The 25,034-nt window shown below is 41.1% G+C and overlaps 1 protein-coding gene across 2 annotated transcripts; it reads left to right on the top strand.

The window, feature by feature from the left end:
- The first annotated feature begins 17,861 nt into the window (after positions 1-17,861).
- LOC124013221 (eomesodermin-like) lies at positions 17,862-24,138 on the top strand. 2 transcript variants are annotated; one of them, XM_046327471.1, is made up of 6 exons: positions 17,862-17,919; positions 21,218-21,372; positions 22,127-22,248; positions 22,528-22,686; positions 22,839-22,900; positions 23,045-24,138. In XM_046327471.1, the coding sequence occupies exons 2-6, from the start codon at positions 21,222-21,224 to the stop codon at positions 23,793-23,795; spliced, it is 1,245 nt and encodes a 414-aa protein (XP_046183427.1). In that variant the 5' UTR covers positions 17,862-17,919; positions 21,218-21,221; the 3' UTR covers positions 23,796-24,138. The 2 variants fall into 2 exon arrangements, with proteins under 2 accessions (XP_046183427.1, XP_046183426.1); XM_046327470.1 differs by having other exon boundaries at positions 17,867-20,649.
- Positions 24,139-25,034: the final 896 nt, after the last annotated feature.

The raw sequence follows: 25,034 nt of genomic DNA, 5'->3' as shown, positions 1-25,034 counted from the left end.
ACAGACCACAGCTCATCCAATATATCAAGTCTAAGGACTTTCCAAACCACCCAAGCTGAGTGTTGCTGTTGATTAAAGCTCACTAGACTAATACCACCAGAACAGCCTAATTCAAATACCAAAATACCATCGCAGAATTCAACAAAATGACCTATCACGACAGAGAATGAACAGCCTGAAACAAGACCCCGTAGGTAACGACACGATCAAGTAGTGTTTTCAGGCGTTGTTCTTTGACTGTGTATGAAGGGGTCTCAACTCTAACACCTCCCACACAAATGTACCTCGCTGTGTCCCACACACACACACTGCTTCAGCCCGGGGCTCCCCTTTTGACAGCGTACTCGCAGAAGGTGTGACTGCTGCTCGTGCTGGTGTGGAGGTGGGGGGACCACTCTTCAATCAGGCCTACATGTATGTATTATGTTGGGATGTCCTCTGCTGCTTCATCACACTTCCTTTGTGTGATTGGAAAGAGTCGTGTAGCGTCCCTTTTCATAGGGGATCCCCTGTTACTGAGCTGATAAGGAAAGATGATGCTTTCTTACCAGTAGCTGTCGTGTTCTTTGTGTCTTTAATGCTCATTGCTAGCCGGAATTCGTTGGATATTCAAGACATAGCCCATCGTCTGCCTTTTCACCGACATTTTTAAGTGGGCTCTACACTTAAATTGGGCTCTGAACCCTTTCAATCTATACATTTGTGAGTGGCACATTATCGGACAACTTAATATTGTATGTAGATGTCTATGTGCACGAGTGAGTAATAAAATGCAAGCATTTGTGGCGGTGGGGGGGGGGGGTGAGTCGTTGATTGCCTATACAACAGATTTTTGAAACAGAACCCGGAGCGTTAGCGCCGACTTTGGGGCCAACTGGTCCCAGCTGTTCTGTTCTAGCAAGGTCCAAAGCAATCAGATGATCCTCAAAAAAGGAAGCTTCCCCTTCCCTGACCGACAGAATGTTCGATCGATGTGTCTAGACCTCCATCATGTCTAACCTGCTAGCACAGAAGGACACGGCAAAACATGGCAAACACTCGACAGACGATCCAAAGGAACAGACAGACTCCTTTCCCTTCCCCGGTGTAACGTGGAGACTCATGATCGTTGCCTGTTCAGCGTTTCTTGTCACGCAAGACCCCTACACGTCTGGGAAGTCCAACCTGAGGGAGTTTTGTATTGATACCTCTTCGTATGTCTGTGGTGGAGGCATTCATTTACTGTTGCTGTCAATGGGTTGTACTATAACCAAACTTTCCCATGCATTTCTGTCAACCCAATAAATAAATCATTAAACACGATTACTCCCCACTTGGCACAGATATCAATTCAACATCGATTCCACGTTGGTTCAACGTAATTGTATTAAAATGATGTGGAAACAATGTTGATTCAAACAGTGTGTGCCCAGTAGGTCCATCTCTCACTTTCTACTTTGCTGGACCCTGTTTGGGGTAACAGGTAAGCACATTTTCTGTAAAAAAAAAAAACTTCATTCTGTCACAGGTTTCTTTGCTTTTGCACTTGACACTGTGCTTCTCTCCAATTAGACTGAACCGCTATGGGGCGCCACAATGTATGTGGGAGTCCCTGCTGTTTCCCTGACTGCCAGGCTCTCCCTTTGGTGCTTTGGCTCCAGAGCCATGCAAGCGCATCTGATGTGGTCTCTCCATCTGACTAGTCGCCACCCATCCTTCCACCAGCCTTCTGGAGGGATCCTACAGTACAGGAGGGACCCAGATTGTTGTAGGCCATTTACATGTAAATACAGAGACGAGGGCCTGCGCCCGTGTTCAATATTGAAGGGGTCCTTTGCACACAGGTCCCTGTGTGTGTGCATATATGAGTGTGCGGTGCATGAGTGTGTGGCCTGCTCCAATACATCTAAAACATGGAGCTGCCAAATTACAGAGAATGTTTTAATACAATTCCATTCTGTGGTCCCTAATTGCATTTTGACACTGGATGAATTCCTTCAGAAGCAAAAATTCAACCATTGTTGAATGAACGATTGAATTGTTTATTATTTGATTGATGTCTGAGAAAATGTACTGAAAGCCAAGAATCCTTTCTGCAAGTGATATAAATATATGAGCTAGACATTTACTGAGGTTGACAGACAGAGAGGTGCACTGAAGAGCCAAGTCTAGCGTTGTAAGTAAGTGCAGCTCCCCAGAGAGGTACTAGAGATCCCTGGGCAGTGGCACGGTTTCACCGCGGGTCAGCCTTAAACCATGCTACATAGCCATCCTCCCACCAGCAATAGCGAGTCAGCTAGGGCTTTCCTCTGTGTTTCTCTAGAAGCTACATTCTCACTTCTGACTCACTGATTTAACCACACTGAGGCAGAGCAGGAGTACTCCCTGTCCAAAAAGGGGTGGGGGGAAATATAGAGGAGACCGAAATGCAGTTTCTGAGTCAAGATTAGCAATGTGATAAAAGCCCACCTTGTTCAGCAGTAATAGTGGTTGTAGGATAGTGTATTGGGGGTGAGCACCGCTGTCGTGCCTTGGTGGCAGTGGGTTCGCTGAAGTGCAAGGCTGTTGCCCCCCCCCCCAGCCAAGAGAATGTGCCTGTCAAGGGTGTGTTATCTTCCAAGGCTTGATGCAGAGTCGATACAACTCTGCCATCGTTCTATCCCTCCCCCTTCCTCCCCACTCCTTACGCCTCATGTTCCACAGAACACAGATATCCAGCCAAACTTTTAGCACCTGCCATTTTGCTTGGCCCCTCATGTCGATTCCTCTGGCATGGAATGGGACGGAAGGGGAGAAGTGGGTCAACAAAGGTCGATGTTAAAATGAGGATGAGGGTGAGATGGAGGCCAAATGACTGGCATCCATCTTGGATTTCACAAGCTCAGGTTTTTACCCATGATTCACTAAGAGAAGACAATGTGTCAAAACCATGCAGTGATCATTTGAATCCACAGACTAGCCTCAATATGTTCCTTATTTCAACAGGTAATTGAAACATTGACACGTTTCACAAGATACTTCACAGCAATATCGCCATAGTTCATTAAAAAAAATGACAATTGTCAGCGGGAATAATATTTTACATTAAACTTGCCAGAGGGTGCAAATGGAGAATGGGACTGCTGCCGTGAAACAGGCCATTAAAAATCAATAGGACACTCCAGTCCAAAATGATGTACTTCAAGCTTAGAATACTGCTTATCTAGGCCTATTGTACTTTGAAAGATTTTTTTCCTAGTTGTAAGAGTGGTCGAAAAGTCAGACATAATGTGCACACCAAGCCTGACACTTCACTATGAGGCCCCGTCTTATATATTGTGTCCCAGTCCCAGAAGGCCCGAAGGTTGACACCTACCGTAATGCAGTAATCCAAAAATCATGTTGGCGTGCCTTGGGATCAAATACAGTCTGCGTGCCTTTCAGTCCTATCTCTCTGTAAGCGGCGTATGTACCGGACTTTGAAGATTTATCTTAAACACAGTGGATTATCATAGCCCCCTGAAAACCTCCTTCTCATATCCAAGTACACATCTCCCAGATACAGGATGCAACAATAATCCACACCTCCCATCCATATAGATATACGCAGAGAGTACAGCTACAGAAACAGCATCCTGAAATATACGGAGGCTTATCTGTGGCACGTTAATAAGTAACATTCCTGTGATTTTATGCATTCATGTGGTTTTTGATATTTTTATATAGCTTCAATTCATACATTGGATTATGTATAATGTGCTGCATACATAGTGGAGAATTCCCTTGGCTACCTCAGTGACTGTCTGGCAGAAGATTGAGAAGGGAGAGCCTTGTATTACATGATAATATGCTCCGCCAGAGTGGAGTATCTGTAATGACATACACATGTATCAAGCATGAATACATTTGACAACATTTTACAACAACAAAACATTTGTTTGGGGATGTAAAATGTCATTAAGGAAATTAAGAATATGTGCACGACTCAAATTTGGAAGAAATTGACCTTCAATCAAGGTCCTATAAACCACATCATTTTTTACCATTGCTCTGAAATAGGTCATCTCTGAAACACTTGGACTTTTATGGGTGGTCAAGGAACACGCTGACAGGTCAGAATGGGAGCTCCTTTACGATTCGACCTAACCATCGGCCTCATTTGGAATTCGTTTATGTGTCGGGGCTGCATAAATCACATGCATTCTATATTTCTACTTTCAAAAGGCGTCCTCGGCTTTTTGAAGTTGTTTTGGAAAAATCTACAAAACTTGAAGCCGTGTGGTTATGCCGGTTAAAATGATAGCGGTTGCGTTTTTTTTGTTGTTTGCTTCATCCAGTGCCTCTCTTTCAGGCTATATTTATTCCCATTGACCAGAGACTAACTTCCACTTCCCTGCCTATTTCCCCCAACATAGATAGACTAACTTCCACTTCTCTGCCTATTTCCCCCAACATAGATAGACTAACTTCCACTTCTCTGCCTATTTCCCCCAACATAGATAGACTAACTTCCACTTCCCTGCCTATTTCCCCCAACATAGATAGACTAACTTCCACTTCTCTGCCTATTTCCCCCAACATAGATAGACTAACTTCCACTTCCCTGCCTATTTCCCCCAACATAGATAGACTACTTTCACTTGTGGATTTATGATCATTTACTGATCATACTTCAACTCATAAAACACACAGTTTGGTGGAGTTAGACTAACGAGATGCTGACAGCTGTTTGCTGAGAAATAGAGAGCCTTTAATACCAAGACACTGTCTAAAGCCAAGCCTACTGACTGTAAAAGTTCCCCTTTCCCCATCAGAGTGACCTCAGAGGCATGGTCCTGTGCACCTCTGCCCTCAGTGCCCTGAATGTCAATTCATTGCTATGGTATTGGTGGAAGGTAGCCTAGCGGTTAAGAGCATTGGGCCGGTAAACCGCAAGATTGCTGGTTCAAACTCCAGAGACTAGGTGAAAAATGAGGAAAGCAGTAAACCCTAATTGCTCCTGCAAGTTGTTCCATGAGTTTGATTACATTCCATGTATTATTATGAGCCATGCTGTGCTCCACTCACCAGCCTCCTCTGGTGTCCAAATAGTCTGAGAAAGAGGGAGGGAGGGAGGGCGAGAGAGAGAGAAAGTCACGCTCTTTACAACAGAACCTAAGCACAACGGTCTCAGTGCCAGTTGTAGTTCCAGCACTTAGGGTTTCCACAATGGTTTCCACAATGGCTGGTTTAAGGAATACCTCTTTAAGGTATACCTAGGATAGGATAAGTAATCCCTCTCACCCCCCCCCCCCTTTAAGATTTAGATGCACTATTGTAAAGTGACTGTTCCACTGATGTCATCAAATCAAATCAAATCAAATTTATTTATATAGCCCTTCGTACATCAGCTGATATCTCAAAGTGCTGTACAGAAACCCAGCCTAAAACCCCAAACAGCAAACAATGCAGGTGTAAAAGCACGGTGGCTAGGAAAAACTCCCTAGAAAGCCCAAAACCTAGGAAGAAACCTAGAGAGTCATAAGGTGATAAGGTGAATAAGGTGAATGCACCAATTTGTAAGTCGCTCTGGATAAGAGCGTCTGCTAAATGACTTAAATGTAAATGTAAATGTTTTCATTGCCTCATATTCTGATTTGCTCTTTCTACCTTCCTCTAAAGCCTCCGAGGCTGATCGAGAAGACACCTCCAAGACAGTCCCTCATTATTTGGCCCTAGTCTAAAAGCTAATGATTGATTTGGAGTTACCCTGTTTCACCTAACCCTTTAGCCTCTCCAGTGTAATCTTTTTAGAAGGTCCCCAGTATGATTCATTGGAAATCAAATCAGTTCATGATAGATTTGGTGGTTGGAGTGCATCATCCTTATGATCAGAAACAGGGATGGACAATTGATATTGTGCCACCCAGCTCCAGTCGCTACATGGTCCAGTGGCCAGCTTTTATGTCCTCTTTCTGTTACATGCCAATCTGCCTCCAGCTGTGTGCTCTACTCTCCCTTAGCTTTTCACAGATTTGTATCCCCATTTTCCCCAAATTCATCTCACCCCCTAACCCAGGTCACTCTCTTGACTTGCCGCAGTCACACACACACACACATGTGCACACACACCTACACACACTTGATGCCCAAACACACATACCTGTTTTTTAAATGGAAATGACTTATCGACGTCATGTCATTGTAACATGACTAAATATGACATGACTAAGTATTCAGACCCTTTACTCAGTACTTTGTTGAAGAACGTTTGGCAGCGATTACAGCCTCGAGTCTTCTTGGGTACAAGAAGCTTGGCACACCTGTATTTGGGGAGTTTCTCCCATTCTTCTCTGCAGTTACTCTCCAGCTCTGTCATATTGGATGGGGAGCGTCGCTGAACAGCTATTTTCAGGTCTCTCCAGAGACGTTAGATCGGGTTCAATTGCGGGCTCTGGCTGGGCCACTCAAGGACATTCAGAGACTTGTCCCGAAGCTAATCCTGCATTGCCTTGGGTGTGTGCTTACGGTCGTTGTCCTGTTGGAAGGGGAACCTTAGCACCAGTCTTGAGCAGGTTTTCATCAATGATCTATCTGTACTTTGCTCCGTTCATCTTTGCCTCAATCAAGACAAGTCTCTCAGTCCCTGCTGCTACAAAACATCCCCACAGCATCATGCTGTCACTACCATGCTTCACCGTAGTGATGGTGCCCGGTTTCCTCCAGATGTGACGCTTGGCATTCAGGCCAATGAGTTCAATCTTGGTTTCATCAGACCAGAGAATCTTGTTTCTCATGGTCTGGGAGTCTTTATGTGTCTTTTGGCAAATTTCAAGAGGGCTGTCATGTGCCTTTTACTGTAGGAGTGGCTTCCACTACCATAAAGGCCTGATTGTTGGAGTGCTGCAGAGATGGTTGTCCATCTGGAAGGTTCTCCCATTTCCACAGAGGAACTCTGGAGCTCTTTCAGAGTCACCATTGGGTTCCTGACAAAGGGTTTCTCTCCCGATTGCTTAGTTTGGCCGGGCAGCCAGCTCTAGGAAGAGTCTTGGTGGTTCCAAAACTTCTTCCATTTAAGAATAATGGAGGCCACTGTGTTCTTGGGGACCTTAAATGCTGCAAACATTTTATGTTACCCTTCCCCAGATCTTTGCTCCGACACAATCATGTCTCTGAGCTTTACGGACAATCCCTTCAGCCTCATGGCTTGGTTTTTGCTCTGACATGCACTTCCAAATAATGTCCAATCAATTGAATTTACCACAGGTGGTCTCCAATGAAGTTGTAGAAACATCTCAAGGATGATCAATGGAAACAGGACGCAACTGAGCTCAATTTCAAGACTCATAGCAAAGTGTCTGAATACTTATGTGAATAAGGTATTTCTGTCCTTTCTTTTTATACATTTGCAAAAATGTCTAAAAACCTGTTTTCACTTTGTCATTGTGGGGTATTGTGTGTACTTTGCTGCATTTGAAAAAAATATATTTCAGAATAAGGCTGTAATTTAACAAAATGTGGAAAAGGTCAAGGGGTCTGAATATTTTCAGAAGGCACTGTATTGGCAGTAGAATGGCCTTCTTCAAGAGCTCAGTGACTTTTAACGTGGCACTGTCATAGGATGCCACCTTTCCAAAAAGTCAGTTCGTCAAATGTCTGCCCTGCTAGAGCTGCCCCGGTGAACTGTAAGTGCTGTTATTGTGAAGTGGAAATGTCTAGGAGCAACAACAGCTCAGCCGCGAAAGTGGTGGACCACACAAGCTCACAGAACAGTATCGCCGAGTGCTAGAGTGAGTAGCACGTAAACATTTTCTGTCCTTGGTTGCAACACTCACTACCGAATTCCAAACTGTCTCTGGAAGCAATGTCAGCACAAGAACTGTTCATTGGGAGCGTCATGAAATGGGTTTCCTTGGCCGAGCAGCCGCACAAGGCTAAGATTAGCATGCATAATGCCAAGCGTTGGCTGGAGGGGTGTAAAGCTTGCCGCCATTGGACTCTGGAGAAGTGGAAACGCATTCTTTAGAGTGATGAATCAGTGGTTTTTGTGGATGCCAGGATGACACTACCTGCCCGAATGCAGTGTCAACTGTAAAGTTTGGTGGAGGAGGAATAAAGGTCTGGGGATTTTTTCATGGATCAGGCTAGGCCCCTTAGTTCCAGTGAAGGGAAATCTTAACACTACAGCATACAATGACATTCTAGACAATTCTGTGCTTCCAACTTTGTGGCAACAGTTTGGGGAAAGCCCTTTGCCGTTTCAGCATGACAATGCCCCTGTGCACAAAGCAAGGTACATACAGAAATGGTTTGTCTAGATTGGTGTGGAAGAACTTGACTGGCCTGCACAGAGCCCTGACGTCAACCCCATAAAACATATTTAGGATGAATTGGAACGCCGACTGCGAGCCAGGCCTAATCTCCCAACATCAGTGCCCGACCTAACGCTCTTGTGTCTGAATGGAAGCAAGTCAAGCAGGTGTCCACAGATACTTTTGATCATGTAGTGTATCTGTGACCAACAGATCAATATCTGTATTCCCAGTCATGTGAAATCCATAGATTAGGGCCTAATGAATTTATTTCAACTGACTGATGTCCGTATATAAACTGTAACTCAGTACAATCATTTATAATTTTTGTTCAGCATAGGTAACACTTTAATAATCACTGATTTAGAGTGGATGTTGTTCAGCCATGTGTTTTTCATTTTTTGTCATACTGTGATGATGCTCAGAGATTATCGTGTAGGGTGCCATTTCCCCTAAATAGGCTTACAAACTAGACTATTCTACATTACTAAAGACACTCGGACATACACTATTAAAATTCAGATTTTACGTGCCACACTGAAAACATGTTATTGAGGAGCCTATTTTGCAGCGTTTACTGCCTCTAATGTCTAGTTGATTAGGCTACATGTCGTCGCAATGATTTGAAACTGGGCACACCACATCATTTCAATGTGGATAATTGGGTAGTATTTGGTCAAAAAGACGGTGGTTAGATTAATTTCCGATGTGTTATCTCCATGTATTTAATCATCTAAAAGCACAACCAAATTCCAATGTATTTTTTTGTTTAGTTGTCACCAAAATGTCTATCACTGAACTGTTAACCATTTAAAGTAAAGTTTTGGAATACATACAGAGTAATATTCTGATAACACAAAACATTTAGCCAATGTATTATCATTGTGCTTCATCTAATAGCAGAACCAAATGACCTGGATTGCAGTTGAGATTACATAAAAAGTACACGGTGCAAGTGATCAATGTGGTTTGAAGTTCTATGCAGATTATTACAGTAATTGTGAAGACCCCCACAGACCTGCAACAACATATGCATGCTATCTATGATTACAGAAGAAGACATGTATAGTTACAGTAACCTCCAATGTGACCATGTGTCACTCATTTTAAGGACGAATGTTACATTCGTTTGTAAGATAGTGTCACTTCTACTCCCGCTCCTCCACTCCAGCGTTCGACCTCGCCGGGTATACTAACCTCCGATCCTGGATCCATCATTACACACACCTGGCATCAATCATTCCGCGCATCTGCACGTCATCATGGAGTAGCCTGGACTCCTTTACCTCACTCATAACCTCTGGCACTCCCTTAGGTTCTTTCCCCAGGCAGTATTGTTTTCTGTTGTTCATGTCTAGATGCTACTCCTACATTGTATCGTTCCATGTTTCTTGTCATATTAAACTTACCACCTGCTTCTCAGATAGCCTTAACTTTAGGCTACTGATTGTATTACAAGTATTATTATAGAATTGATATTAAATTGTGTTTGGTTGACAACGCAACCACTGGTTTATTACATTCTTTAATATTTTTTTTTGAGTTGGAGACATGAAACGAACATATAATTTGTTAACTTGTCGACAAGTTAATGGTCTATTTATTGTATTTTAAAAGTGATATTGAATTGTTTTTAGTTGTCAGCATAACCAAATATCAAGATTTGAAGACGATATCATACCATTAGGAATTAGAATAACAGAATGGACTTAACTTATTATGTTGGGGTATAGGTCAGCCATTGTGATTTTCCAGTGCTGTGATAAGATATTCTGTAAAATAATGAATCTGAAGAATTTCTCTGCACTGTTTGTTAGCTAGCTAGTCAGCAAGTTTAAGAGGAATGAATCCATATATTGTTCTAATTAACTGCCAATATGACAACATTCCATTCAAACAATGCAGTCAATCTACAGCCATATATGTAATGGCTGAAATCAGTTAATGATAGGAGTTAGACCGGTTTTACATGCAACACGTACTGAGATTGTATCATATAATAGCACTCAGTTTTCCAAGAAAACAAGAATTGAGACATTTATGGTCTGTTTATATATTTAACTTCTTATGGCTGGGGGGCAGTATTGAGTAGCTTGGATGAATAAGATGCCCAGAGTAAACTGCCTGCTACTCAGGCCCAGAAGCTAAGATATGCATATTATTAGTAGATTTGGATTTGGATAGATACACACTCTGAAGTTTTTAAAACTGTTGGAATGATGTCTGTGAGTATAACATAACTCATATGGCAAGCAAAAACTTGAGAAAACATTTGGTCCTATTGCACTTCCTAAGGTTTCCACTAGATGTCAACAGTCTTTAGAACCTTGTTTCAGGCTTCTACTGTGAAGGGGGAGCGAATAAGAGCTGTTTCAACCAGGTGTATGGCAGAATGCCATGAACTCAGTCTCGCGCGCATTCACGTGAGAGTTAGCTGCGTTCCTTTTCCTTTCTAAAGACAAAGGAATTGTCCGGTTGGGATATTATTGAAGATTTATGATAAAAACATCCTGAAGATTGATTCTATACATCGTTAGACATGTTTCTATGAACTGTAATGGAACTGTCGTCTGAACTAAGTGCCTGTCCCTTGTGAATTTGGATTTGTGAACTAAATGCGTGAACAAAAAGGAGGTATTTGTACATAAATGATGGATTTTATCGAACAAAACAAACATTTATTGTAGAACTGGGATTCCTGGGAGTGCATTCTGATGAAGATCATCAACGTTAAGTGACTATTCATAATGCTATTTCTGACTTCTGTTGACTCCACAACATGGCGGCTATCTTTTTGGCTGCTTTGTTGTCTAAAGGCTGTACTCAGATTATTGCATGGTTGGTTTGCTTTCTCCGTAAAGTTGTTTTTTAAAATCTGACACAGCGGTTGCATTAAGGAGAAGTTTATCTAAAGTTCCATGTATAGTCGTATCTTTATCAATGTTTATTATGAGTATTTCTGTAAGTTGATGTGGCTCTCTGCAATATCACCGCATGTTTTAGAACTACTGAACGTAACGCGCCAATGTAAACTCCGATTTTTTTATATAAATATGAACTTTATCAAACAAAACATACATGTATTGTGTAACATGATGTCCTAGGAGTGTCATCTGATGAAGATCATCAAAGGTTAGTGATTCATTTTAGCTCTATTTCTGCTTTTTGTGACTCCTCTCTTTAGCTGGAAAAAAATGGCTGTTTTTCTGTGGCTTGGTGGTGACCTAACAATCGTTTGTGGTGCTTTCGCTGTAAATCATTTTTGAAATCAGACACTGTGGCTGGATTAACGAAAATGTTATCTTTAAAATGGTGTAAAATACTTGTATGCTTGAGGAATTGTAATTGTGAGATTTTTGTTGTTTTGTTGCTCTGGATAAGAGCGTCTGCTAAATGACTTAAATGTAATGTAAATGTTGAATTTGGCGCCCTGCACTTTCATTGGCTGTTGAGGGGGGGTTCTGCTAGCAGAACCCCAGTCCTAGACATGTTAATTTATGAAGTCCAGTGTTAATTAACAATCTGGAGGGAGGGTTCTCCTCACCCTGGCAGACAGACCAGCATTTCACACAGACACCTTTCATGGAATGGAATGTTGTCTTATCACCAAGCCATCGCAAATCAGTTTCCAGCCCAAGCTTCAGAGGCTCCTCTCAGTTCACACAGACACAGATGAGAGAACCATTCGATGCAAAGAGCCACAAAAATCATCATGTTGATACTGAGCACACTCCAATTGGTCAGTGTAGTGGAAATTAGAGGTCGACCGATTATGATTTTTCAACGTCGATACCGAGGGAGGCCATACTTATAATGTGACTAATTACGCACATTTTACTGCTGAACTTATTTAGGCTTGCCATAACAAAGGAGTTGAATACATTTCAGATTTTCATTCATTTGTCAAAAAAATAAAAATAATACCACTTTGACATTATGGGGTATTGTGTGTAGGCCAGTGGGGTATAAGGCCAACCAAATCTTAATTGAATAAAACATGTATTCAGACTAACACAACAAAAAGTCAAGGGGTGTGAATACTTTCTCCAGGCACTGTATATGGGGATATTATATTCCACTAGTGCGGGTGTCCTGACACAGAGGGTATTTGGTTTTAGCCATTCGGTTTGGAAGGTGGGGAACAGACGTGTATGGTAGGCTACGCATTTGGGCTGACTCAAGCCAAATCGGTTCTGTTACAATGTGATACTGAGCCAAAGAGTATTTTCTTAAAAACTATTTTATTATGTTTTGGTCACATGAATGCAGTCATCATTGATTACCCTCTGCACCTTTATTCAATAAATCCTGCACCTATTGGAATTTATCTTCCCTCCCCCATCTTGGCTGAGACACGGTACCCTCTGACAAAAGCTTTCGTCAGATGTTTTAAGTGTAATTTTAGTCATCGTTGCAGCAGTGGATGCCAGTGGATGCCAAGGGAAGCCAGGCTTTCCCAAAACGTTGAACTTATTATTTATTTTAAACATTAAAATTGCTTTCGTCTCTTGTGTTTTATCATTTTCCGACAGCTCGCAAGTGTTTGAATGTATCTCACCCCAGAAAGCATCCGAGCGGGAAAAACACCGGCCCTTTGTCTCAGTATGTGTAACCCATGATTCTGATTCTGTCTGGACAAAGAAGGTACAGTATGACATTGTTACCGCTCGTAGTATTGAATTCAATAGTAAGTAAAGCCAGCGAGCATAAAAATATATAGAGTACCAGACAAAAGTTTGGACACACCTACTCACTCAAGGATATTTCTTTATTTTCACTATTTTCTACATTGTAGAATAATATTGAAGACATCAAAACTATGAAATAACACATATGGAATCATGTAGTAACCAAAAACCTGTTATACAAATCAAAATATATTTTAGATTCTTCAAAGTAGCCACCCTTTGCCTTGATGACAGCATTGCACACTCTTAGCATTATCTCAACCAGCTTCACCTGGAATGCTTTTTCCAACCGTCTCAAAGGAGTTCTCACATGTCCTGAGCACTTGTTGGCTGCTTTTCCTTCTCTCTGCGGTCCAACTCATCCCAAACAATCTCAATGGGGTTGAGGTCGGGTAATTTTAGAGGCCAGGTCATCAATGCAGCACTCCATCACTCTCCTTCTTGGTCAAATAGCCCTTATCCAGCCTGGAGGTGTGATGGTTATTGTCCTGTTAAAAAATAAATGATAGTGGCACTAAGCGCAAACCAGATGGGATGGCGTATCGCTGCAGAATGCTGTGGTAGCCATGCTGGTTAAGTGTGCCTTGAATTCTAAATAAACCACAGACAGTGTCATAGGCAAAACACCCCCACACCATCACACTTCCTCCATGCTTGTCGGTGGGAACCACACATGCAGAGATAATACATTCACCTATTCTGTGTCTCAAATAACCATGGCGGTTAAAACCAAAAATCGCAAATTTGGACTCATCAGACCAAAACCCAGATTTCAACCAGTCTTATGTCCATTGCTCGTGTTTCTTGGCATAATCAAGTCTCTTCATCTTATTGGTGTACTTTAGTAGTGGTCCTACAATTCGACCATGAAGGCCTGATTCACTCAGTCTCCCTCACTAGCTTTAAGCACCAGCTGTCAGAGCAGCTCACAGATTACTGCACCTGTACATAGCCCATCTATAATTTAGCCCAAACAACAATTTTGCTCCTTTGCACCCCATTATTTGTACTTCTACTTTGCACATTCTTCCACTGCAAATCTACCATTCCAGTGTTTTACTTGCTATATTGTATTTACTTCTCCACCATGGCCATTTTTTTGCCTTTACCTCCCTTATCTCACCTCACTTGCTCACATCGTATATAGACTTATTTTTCAACTGTATTATTGACTGTATTTTTGTTATACTCCATGTGTAACTGTGTCGTTTTATGTGTCGAACTGCTTTGCTTTATCTTGGCCAGGTCGCAATTGTAAATGAGAACTTGTTCTCAACTTGCCTACCTGGTTAAATAAAGGTGAAATAAAAAATAAATACATTTCCCAGTTTTGATGTCTTCCCTGTTATTTTTCATTGTAGAAAATAGTAAAAAATAAAGAAAGCCCCTGGAATTAGTATGTTTGTCCAAACTTTGGACTGGTACTGTAGGTCAACCTTACTGACTGAGTTCTACCATTCAAGTGTCATCCCAGATTATACTTTTTGAAATAATGTATAATTTATGTGTACGTTGCCCATTACAACAACCTGAACCTCCTTGCCATCCAGGTGGGAGGATAAACCCACTTGAACACCACAAAGTACATGTACTATCTGCAAAAGTACAATGTAATTACTAGGTTTTACACCGGATTTATCTAGTTAAAATAAAGTGTATCTTGAAAGGTACTTACTTGCAATGAATGTGTAGTTATAAAGGTACCTTACCATCCTAACAGCCTGGCCATTCATGTGAAAGCTTCTGGGAGAAGTAGTGCTTGCTAACAATAATGAACTAGCTGTTTACATTGAAAAGGAACTACTAGTAGGTGTGTTGACACAAGTAGATAACTAAGTCGCTAACATGCTGAGTGTGTCTCACGTAATACCATTTGATACCGTACGGATACACTGAGAACAAGGTTCAGGGAAGAGAAGACCACGGAGCCCAGCTAGCTAGCCATGTGCAAGATGTAGGTAGCGAGCTGGCTAATGTTATCTCTCATAGCATGGAAAGTATATTCTGTATATGTTAATTAAATAAGTTAGCTAGCTACCTAAATAAATATGTCTAAAAGCTAGCTAGCTAGGCTCCATGGTCTTCTCTTCCCTGAACCTTGTATCCGTACGGTATCAAACGTGAGACACACCCAGCATGTTAACGTTAGCTACTTGGTTATCTACTTGTCAACACACCTATGAGTAGTTCCTTTTCAATATGAACAGCTAGTTCATTATTGATCGCAAGGACCATTTCCCACAAGGCCATTTCCAACAAGCCCTACCAAAAACAGCAGCTAACTTTTGCTAGCTATGATTTAGGTAGTTGGCTAGCTAGCCAACACTAGGCTAGCTACCTGGCAAACGCTAGGTAGCTAACTATCTATGCTACATGTACCAGACCACTTTTTTAAATCCAAAAAGCTCAACAAATTGCATGGAATCCCTACCTTATCTCTATTGTGTGGAAGTTTTGTCTCCCTTACAACACTTGGTTTCTTTCGTGGAAATGTCTTATGTCTGGATTTTGCACACAACCTTATTCTTGATCCCGGTTCTTTGCGCACTATCACTATGAGTCGGTGTTAACACAAATTGTGGGCACATTTGAGGTCCCCATTATTTTGAGTGTTTTGCTTAGATAGGCATATCTTAATGTGATGCTTAATTCTTAGGATAAAAATGTGCACCAATGGATCCCATCCAAATGTGAGAATGTTAATTTATACATTTATAAACCAATATTCAACCAAGTTTATAGGCTCAAAATGATGTTAACCCCTGTTTTTTGCCGTTGCTCTTATAATTTATTTTAATTTATTTTATTTATCCATTATTTTACCAGGTAAGTTGACTGAGAACACGTTCTCATTTGCAGCAACGACCTGGGGAATAGTTACAGGAGAGAGATGAATGAGCCAATTGTAAACTGGGGATTATTAGGTGACCATGATGGTTTGAGAGCCAGATTGGGAATTTAGCCAGGACACCGGGGTTAAACACCCCTACTCTTACGATAAGTGCCATGGGATATTTAATGACCTCAGAGAGTCAGGACCCCCGTTTAACGTCCCATCCGAAAGACGGCACCCTACACAGGGCAGTGTTCCCAATCCCTGCCCTGGGGTATTGGGATATTTTTTTAGACCAGAGGAAAGAGTGCCTCCTACCGGCCCTCCAACACCACTTCCAGCAGCATCTGGTCTCCCATCCAGGACCAACCCTGCTTAGCTTCAGAAGCATGCCAGCAGTGGTATGCAGGGTGGTTTGCTGCTGGCATATAAGCTTCCATGCACTTCAAACAAAAGCTGAAACTGGAAATCAGACTCCAGAGCCCTTTATAGGAGAATTGTGCCAATGAAGTGGTTTGTTTAAAATTGGCTTACAATTATAACATTACTTTGCGCAGGCTGAAAAAAAAAAGCTTTTGGATTGCTATTGGAAATTTGAACACATTTGTAATCAGCATGGTAACAAGCAATTCGTTGTTACACCTCTGTAATTACAGACTGCAATTACCACATGTTGTTAGTGCAATGTAACTATGAATTATTACAATTAATTACAATACTTGTTACAGTATAATTACATATGTAATAACACTGTAATAAGGACCACCTTATAATATGTGTTTTTTTCTGGCTTGGCTTCTACAGTGATTTTACCAACGCACTGCTACTGCATCGCTGTAAATGTCTGAAATGGGACGTAAGCGTTAGATAAATGGTACTGTCCAACTTCATCATTGGAATTATAGTAGCCTGGTGCTATTTCTGTTTGCTCTGCACAATCACTAGAGAGCGCTGTCCTAGATGATTCCACTGTGAAACAAGGTTGCTGCTGCTCCCGGGCTCTATATTCTCACATCTCTACAATACTGCACAGTGAACATAATCCCGTAGTTTTGTATGCCGATTATTTTTCTGGCCGATGTTAGTTTTAGTTTTTGGGACAATTTTCATAATAGGGATATAATTCCTACCCCTTTTATTTGTGTATGTTTGTGTAATGTTTGTGTAATAGCCCTATTTTAACCAATTCGTTTCTAAATCGAACGGAACATAGTGTCTACTTAAACACAGCGTTGTTTATGTTATATTTATCAGACCCCCAAATAAAAATGTAAAAACCACTTTAGTGTCAAATTTAGAATGTGCAAAAGTGGCATAAGTGGCCAATGGGCTTCATCGGTGTCAACGCGAAGTGGCAGTGCTCTGTATTTTTCTTCTTGTGGCACGTAGACTGTCACTGCCAACCCTCTCCATACATTGTCCTCGTCGTACTTTGGTTTCACCGGCGGGTGCGTGCCGGAATAAGGAGTTTAGATAACGCCGTGGCTCTTTCCCGAGCTGTCTTTTCGTTCTACATCACCGGTTACCTCAGACGGAAAAATTATTGGCAGTGGGATTTGTATCGCATATCCCTTTCATATAACCGTTTGATTATGAGGACAATACCAGATGTTACATTAACTGAAAACATTGTTATTATTTTTAATCTAAGAGTTAGGATTAAATCCAAATGAAAATCAAATACAACAAATCTAGAAAAATGTGGTTCTTTAAATATAGGTTTAGGCTATTTGATTACATCTAGGCTAATTGTTTAGCCTTTCCATTCAATTAAACCATTCCCAAAAGGAGGCCTAGCCTTTATATTATTTGCTTTGTTGATAGCCATGATTGTTTAGGATATTTTCCCTTTTAATGAAAGGTTATTCAATTGCTCTCAATTGATGGTCATTTATGATATATGTTTAATGAGTAGGTTTTTGTGAGATTAATAACAAATTCATATCAAAAAGGGATGATTTATTTTCATTGTGAAAACCACAGACCTCACAGGTGACACTTTCACTTTTTTTCACCGTTTCCTGTAAACAGGCTCAGAGCCACTTGACATATTTGCTGCTTGATACAAATCTGTCACTTCAGAAAGAACATATGAGGACTGGAAGATGTGGCGTGCATAAGGATCTAAATAAAGAAAAGTTCTTTATTAGTACGTAACATTTTAATTTATTATAATTTGATTCCATTTTATTTTAACATGCACACTTTCGTAGAATTAGAAGATAGATTTTTCAATAGCAGGCAATACAATTTGACATGTGAAGAGTTCTCAACAAAGAAGACGACCAATAAGGAGTATGCATGGTATGCATGGACGCTTAGAGCACGTGCGGACTGATATGACTCTGACAAGAATTGTCTAATTAAAGGCTGCTAAATTCTAATAATGCGCCTCGTTTCAGTGTATGTAACACAACAAGCAAGTATAGTGGAGAGAATCATTGCACAATCTAAACCGCTTTGAAATATATTTTCCATAACAACAAATATTGTAAGCTATTTTCGAGCTGGTGTACAAAACCGAAAGTAAAAGAAGCAAAAACGAAAGTTATGAACGGGAAGCATAGAAATAGCCAACATAGAACAGATCTACCACTTCTTAGACTTGCTTTCAATCAGTATGACAGACCTATAACTTACATTTCTATATGAATTTGGTTGGGTTGCCCAAAAAGTTACATGTTGGAGCTTTAAATGCATGAAGTTTGTTGTTGTAACTTGGCAAAGGGTATGTTCAATTTCTTGCATACAATGTAGACCGAGGAATGTGTAAAGTAACAATACGTAAAATATGTTAATTGTGTAAATAATTCTCTAAGAAAACAAATGGTCCAAACATGATGTCTCTAGCTTAATCCGATCAAAAGTTATGGGAGTTTTTACCTTTGTAGGATGGCCACAGGGTGACAAAATCAATAGAGACAGAAAATAATTTGGTAAAAAGTCAGGAAAATTGCATCACTTCAGCTGTGCAAGAATGAAGGCTACTGGCTAACTGACAGGTTCACTTTCCTGTTGAACTCATCATCTTTATTCTCGAATCCGCAGGACATTAAACCATATAGAGGCAGTATGGATATCGATTTGGAGACATGACATGAAGTATTTTCATATTTTAGTATACGTTTTTCGTATTCATTCCAAATTCTTGTTATTTTTCTCACAACAACAAGCGTATCTCTGTGAAATGTCAACGAAGCACTGAGCATATACAAGCTTTTCATTTTCAAAGCCTTTTACATTTAATTCAGATATTGTCATGCTAAGTTTGTTTTTTGCGATGCGCGTAAATAACTTTGAAGAAGCAAGCACAAAATGTAAAATCCTCAAAAGTTGTTACAGAAACCACTGCTGTATCAACAGAGCTTGGTGCTTATTATCAGATGCATTAGGTTACGAAATCCGAATTGTTGGATATAATGCTAATGATATGTTAGAGAAAGACCCCAATGAATGATTATTGGTAAAAATGCATTTTATAACTTAAGGAAGTGACATTTCATCACCAAAACGTGTTTTCACCCATTCTGTGTGGATATCTCCCAATTACTTTAATATATTTTGGGAAGAAACTGTTGATTTCCAGTCCTTCAGGCAAACTTTCAACAAACTGTTAAAATGTTCATAAAACATCGTTGCATATAGGCTAATTGCTTTTATCCAGAATATTAGCAAACATTGCGCATGAATATCCTAACAATTTAGCGAATTCAATGTCATCATATGCCTGTAGAATAGCCTAAATCCTTGTCAGAATATACGGAATAGGCTACCCAAAGTCCGTGCAAATGTGCAATGGATTTAAAATGGTTATGTCAAATATGGTAGTTTATGTCTAATTTAATTAAATCCGTGAGTTTAACCAATGGGCATGGAAAGGGTTGTAGCTTATTACATGGATCCCCCAAAAGCTCCTCCCCTGACGCTTGCCATGAGTTGGGTGTTTAAAGAAGAGATCATATAAGAGCCCTTGAACAATTCTTGAGCAGATCATAATCGTATAGTGTGCGTAAATCCGTAGGTGCAACTGAGAAGGCCAACGTTGGTTAGCAGAGGAGAACAGGGACGGCCACAGAGGACTCCTACCAGGGCGCAGTGGTGTAGCGTCTTGGTGGTTGCGATTGTAGGCTATTTTTGGATTCTCTAATTCTGTAGTGTTTGCTATTTCAAAAATAATGCAGCTAGAGAATATTCTTCCCAGCGCATCAACCATCAACTTACCCAAGACGTTTTACAACCTCACATCATCAGATAGTGCAAATAATAGCCCGGGGCCATCGCAGATCGAATATCAAGTTGACCGGACAGAATCCGAACCAAGGAACGGTCCTAATAAATATTTGAGCGGAGTGGGGAACGCCATGATGGGTGAGGGAGAGGGCGACGCCTTCACTGGGACTAAAGCTACCCCAGACGGAAGAAAAGGCTCGCCGATGGTCGGTGAGGATGACCTGTCCACTGGCCGGCGGTACAACATAGATGAACTTGGCTCTGACAGATATTTCATCTCGTCCTCTCAGACGAGCTCTGATATGGCAAACCCGTGTTCCCTCTTTCCATACGCAGGACAAACGGGGACAGTGTACAGCGGGTCAAATGGATCCAGGTATTCCTCCCTTCATTACGGATCGGTCTTGCCACCGACGGGGTTTTCATCCTCCGTGTGCACTAGCCGGAGTCAGTTTGGCAGCAGCTACCAGTTCGGCCAGGGTCCAGGATGCCTGTACCCCTCCTATCCGGGAACGGGTTCATGTATTGGTTCCATGGCTCTCCCGGGGTCCACACCGGGAGCGAGGGCTCAAGTTTATCTCTGCAACCGTCCCCTGTGGCTCAAGTTTCACCGATTCCAGACCGAGATGATCATCACGAAACAGGGCAGGTGAGCAGAGGCATTGAAAACAAAATAGCTTAAACTTCATGACTACTGTTCAAACTTAAACGTCAAACGGCAAGATTCTGGTCTAATGCTTCTAAAAATGTTAGGCATAACCGTGTTCATTGAGCTCTCAACTAGCGTTGCACCTCACAGATTAGGGTGTCTTTGGGGGGATCATTTGTACTGTGAGGTATCAGTGGTTTATTACCACCATGTTCTGAATTTGGTGGGACACTACACTTTAAAATTCACGTTTTGATTATGGTTAGAATAATACATATCCGACCTTCTCTGATGTTGCAATAGTTGTTTATATTTTGTTGTCATATTTTAATATTATTGACTTGTTTATTTATAAATAATAATTTAGGTTATGCAAAGTTTTAAAGCCTTTTTTATTTTATTTTTATGTGAGGAAAATAAAGTGGCAAGTATTAATTAGTGCATGCCATGACCTAACCTTACGAATCTTCAGAAATGCATTGAACCCCTCTTGTAATTTTTGTTTTGAGTGCACCCTTGACATTTTATTTGCAATAATTGTGCCATCAAATTTGTTCTTTTCTTTCAGGCGGATGTTTCCATTTCTCAGTTTCAACATCACTGGACTGAACTTGACGGCGCATTACAACGTGTTTATTGAGGTTGTGTTGGCGGATCCAAATCACTGGCGATTTCAAGGAGGAAAGTGGGTTACTTGTGGGAAAGCAGACAACAACATGCAAGGTGTGACTAATATTAAATGCACCTTTAATGTACATATTTAGAGGCATATTTCGAAACTAAATAAAGCCTCTAGCCATATAGTTTACAGAAGCAGCACATCTACACTAACGGGGATTAAATTACATTTAGATCGGGAACGTTTCGTTAGATATTTCCCTGCAATTTACACCCAATCAACTGGCTATTTATGCTGTGTTCTTTGTTTTTGTTGGTTTATTAACCCCGTTTTAAAAGAAAAAGACAATCATTCAAACATTGTTAGCTGATGACATTCATATCAAGAGCACAACCTTACAACATGAACTCGTCCGTAATGTGCTTGGCCTGTTTTCAGTTTTCACGGAAAACAGATTCAATTATAATTCATTATCAGTAATGTGTAATTTTTTACATTTATTTTCATATAATGTAAAATCGCCTGCCAATGTTTTAATAATATTTGAATTGTAAAACTTCAATCTTCCATTTGCATGTTTTTTTGCAATTGAATCATTTTTAAATTTCATCCTAATAGCTCCACAGTTTCACATCCGATTGCTTTTAACGTTGAAATCCCGAGCACAGGATTCAATAATAGTTTGACTGCAAGTTACTTGGTAAATTGACAAATTTGCTGTTGTTTTTTTTTAAATGTAAGAGAAGTTCAAGTTCAAGAAATGGAAAATATCTGTGCTATTCTTTCAATGTGTGTTTTTTGCATTTGAGCTGCATTGTACTTCATATGTTTATGTTTTATGTCCCACATCATTTACAGGTAACAAGATGTATGTTCATCCTGAATCCCCAAACACTGGCGCTCACTGGATGAGGCAAGAGATCTCCTTCGGCAAACTGAAGCTGACCAATAACAAAGGGGCAAACAACAATAACACACAGGTGAGGCCTACACCATCATTTAGCATTTTTTAATTTTTTAATTGAGACTCAAATGACTTGGGCTACTTTTAAAAAGCTGTCTTTGGTATTCTAGTAGGCATAAGAGATCACAAATGAGTCCAAAACCATCGTTTTCTTTTATTTTGAGAGTGCTATTGGCAAGAGTCTCCAAAATGTAATTGGTGATGTGACAAATAACCAACCACAGAAACTGTTTTCGAAAGCATTCCGCGAGAACTCCAAGCTCGAACTTTGAATTCACACTTTTTCTTCTTGTAGATGATTGTCTTGCAGTCTCTTCATAAATACCAGCCTCGGCTCCACATCGTGGAGGTCACAGAAGAGGGAGTGGAGGACGTAGGCAGTGAGGCGAAGACACAGACTTTTACCTTCCCGGAGAACCAGTTCATCGCAGTCACTGCCTACCAGAATACAGACGTAAGATACCCACTACTATCATCTTATCTACATAAGAAACATCTTATCTGCTTAAGATTTTTCTTACGTTTCTATATTGACTGTGTCTATAAAATGTGTTTTTGTCAACACTGCCGACCATGGCTTGAACATGTATCTTCTCTCCTTTCCAGATCACACAGCTTAAAATCGACCACAACCCCTTTGCTAAAGGCTTCAGAGACAACTATGACTCGTAAGTGACAATGACTTGCATCCTATTTTGCATGCGGTTTTGTCGCCATTTTTTACTGCTCTGCTACTTTTAGTCTGTCAAGTGTGAACTTGTTTTTCTCTTGCAAATTACTCATCCTTGGACCTTTGTCTCTCTCTTCCACAGGATGTATACAGCCCCAGAGGGTGACAGACTGACTCCCTCCCCGACAGCCTCCCCTCGCTCTCACCAGATTGTGCCGGGTGCCCGCTATGCCATGCAGCCCTTCTTCCAGGACCAGTTTGTCAACAACCTGCCCCAGAACCGCTTCTACACCGGGGAGCGGGCTGTGCCCCAGACCAACAGTCTTCTCTCCCCCCAGGCCGAAGATGTCGGGGCCAGCTCGGCTCAGCGCTGGTTTGTCACCCCAGTCCAGCAGTCAGGCTCCAACAAGCTGGACCTGTCCTACGACCAGGACTACTCAGCCAGCAGTTTGCTGTCCTACGGCATTAAGCCCCTGCCCCTCCAAACCTCCCACGCCCTCAGCTACTACCCCGACTCGGCTTTCGCCTCAATGGCGGCCAGCTGGGGCACCAGAAGCACTTACCAGAGAAAGATGACCACAGGCCTGCCCTGGTCCCCTCGGCCCAGCCCCCCAGCCTTCACAGACGACCAACTGGCTGCTAGCAAAGACAAGCTGCCCGAGGAGAGCACAGCAGCCTCCACCTGGATCGAGACCTCCCAATCGCTTAAATCTGTGGACTCTAATGATTCGGGCGTGTACTCCATGGTCTGCAAGAGACGCCGGATGTCACCTGGTGGGTCGAGCACAGAGAACTCGCCAACCATCAAGTGTGAGGACTTGACCACAGCGGAAGAGTTCAACAAAGACAACCCCAAAGGCATGGGCTACTATGCCTTTTACACAAGCCCCTAAAAAAGACTGTATTTATTCAAATCGTATAATTTGTTGTTTTTAATTCAGTGCTCCCCTTTACCTTTTAAACACCCTTTATTAACTTTTATCTAAAGGTGCCAAAGCTTCTTGCTCCCAAGCAAGCTGCACAAGCTCACCCCACAACCCCATACCTGAACACACACATGCATTGTGACAAATTGTTGTTTTTAAAACATGTCCCCAGGTAATTTTATTTTTTACAAATGTGATTTTATTTAAGGTAATTTCGTTGTACAGTATTTGTGCACTTTAGTATGTGATGTATCTTGTACAAATTGTCTTCATGGAGGTGTTATGAAATGGGTAATAAAAACAATCTTTCATAAACAATCGTCCCACTTTGCAAATTGAGTCTTGAAATGACATTGCCACAAGCAGCAGCGCATATATTTAGATGCAAGACTTCGCTCTCTTACATTCACACATTGTACATACGCAGATACTAAGGTTCACTACATGCTGCTCACGGCGTGGTAGCCAGGGTACGAAAACAGCAAAGAAGTTGAGCCTCACTCTTCTACACTCTTTTGTTGTGGAAATAAATAAAAGTTTATTTTGTCGCCTACACAGTTTAGCAGATGTTATAGCAACAGGTGCAGCAAAATTATTATGTTACTAGCTCCTAACAATGCTGCATAAAGTCAAACAGCACTAATAATCGTCCCCAAAATGTTTATAAGACGTTTTAGAACTAATCCAATTTACCAACCCAAATAGCACTGTAACAGTAATCCAAATGCAATCTATGTGTATATACACCATAAGAATTTAAACAAGATATAGTAAGAATGATGTGTGCATCAATAGATCTATTAGTGAGCTATGTCAAGAATATTATAGAAAAGAATATGCGGTGCGTATAAACAGCAAATAAAATGCAATGTATAGTAGTAATATTAGAATAAGCTATGTCGAGAATACAGTGTTTAAAATAGACAGTACAAAACCCCATTGCGAAATGGATAGAATTGCAGGAAATTATGTTATGAACCAGAGTCCGGGAATATACTGTGTACAAAACATTAGGAACACCTTCCTAATATTGAGTTGCACCCTCTTTTGCCCTCAAAAACAATCTCAATTCGTTGGGGCATGGATTCTACAGTGCCTTCGGAAAGTATTCAGACCCCTTCCAAACTTCTCTCATTTAAGAATGGCTTGATTTGGAAAGTCTCACACCTGTCTACATAGAGCAAAAACCATGTCCAGTCAATGGAA

The sequence above is a fragment of the Oncorhynchus gorbuscha genome, linkage group LG24 (genome assembly GCF_021184085.1).
Source record: "Oncorhynchus gorbuscha isolate QuinsamMale2020 ecotype Even-year linkage group LG24, OgorEven_v1.0, whole genome shotgun sequence".
Taxonomy (NCBI): Eukaryota; Metazoa; Chordata; class Actinopteri; order Salmoniformes; family Salmonidae; genus Oncorhynchus; species Oncorhynchus gorbuscha.
Note: the sequence above shows the minus strand (reverse complement) of the source record. Positions and strands in the feature narration are given on the sequence as shown.

What these genes read in the sequence shown, in the direction of transcription:
- LOC124013221 (XM_046327470.1), top strand. Translation starts at nt 19,946, where the DNA reads ATGCAGCTAGAGAATATTCTTCCCAGCGCATCAACCATCAACTTACCC. An exon ending in AGCAGACAACAACATGCAAG is followed by an intron (nt 21,373 to 22,126) that starts GTGTGACTAATA and finishes CATCATTTACAG; the next exon opens with GTAACAAGATGTATGTTCAT. An exon ending in TTCAGAGACAACTATGACTC is followed by an intron (nt 22,901 to 23,044) that starts GTAAGTGACAAT and finishes TCTCTTCCACAG; the next exon opens with GATGTATACAGCCCCAGAGG.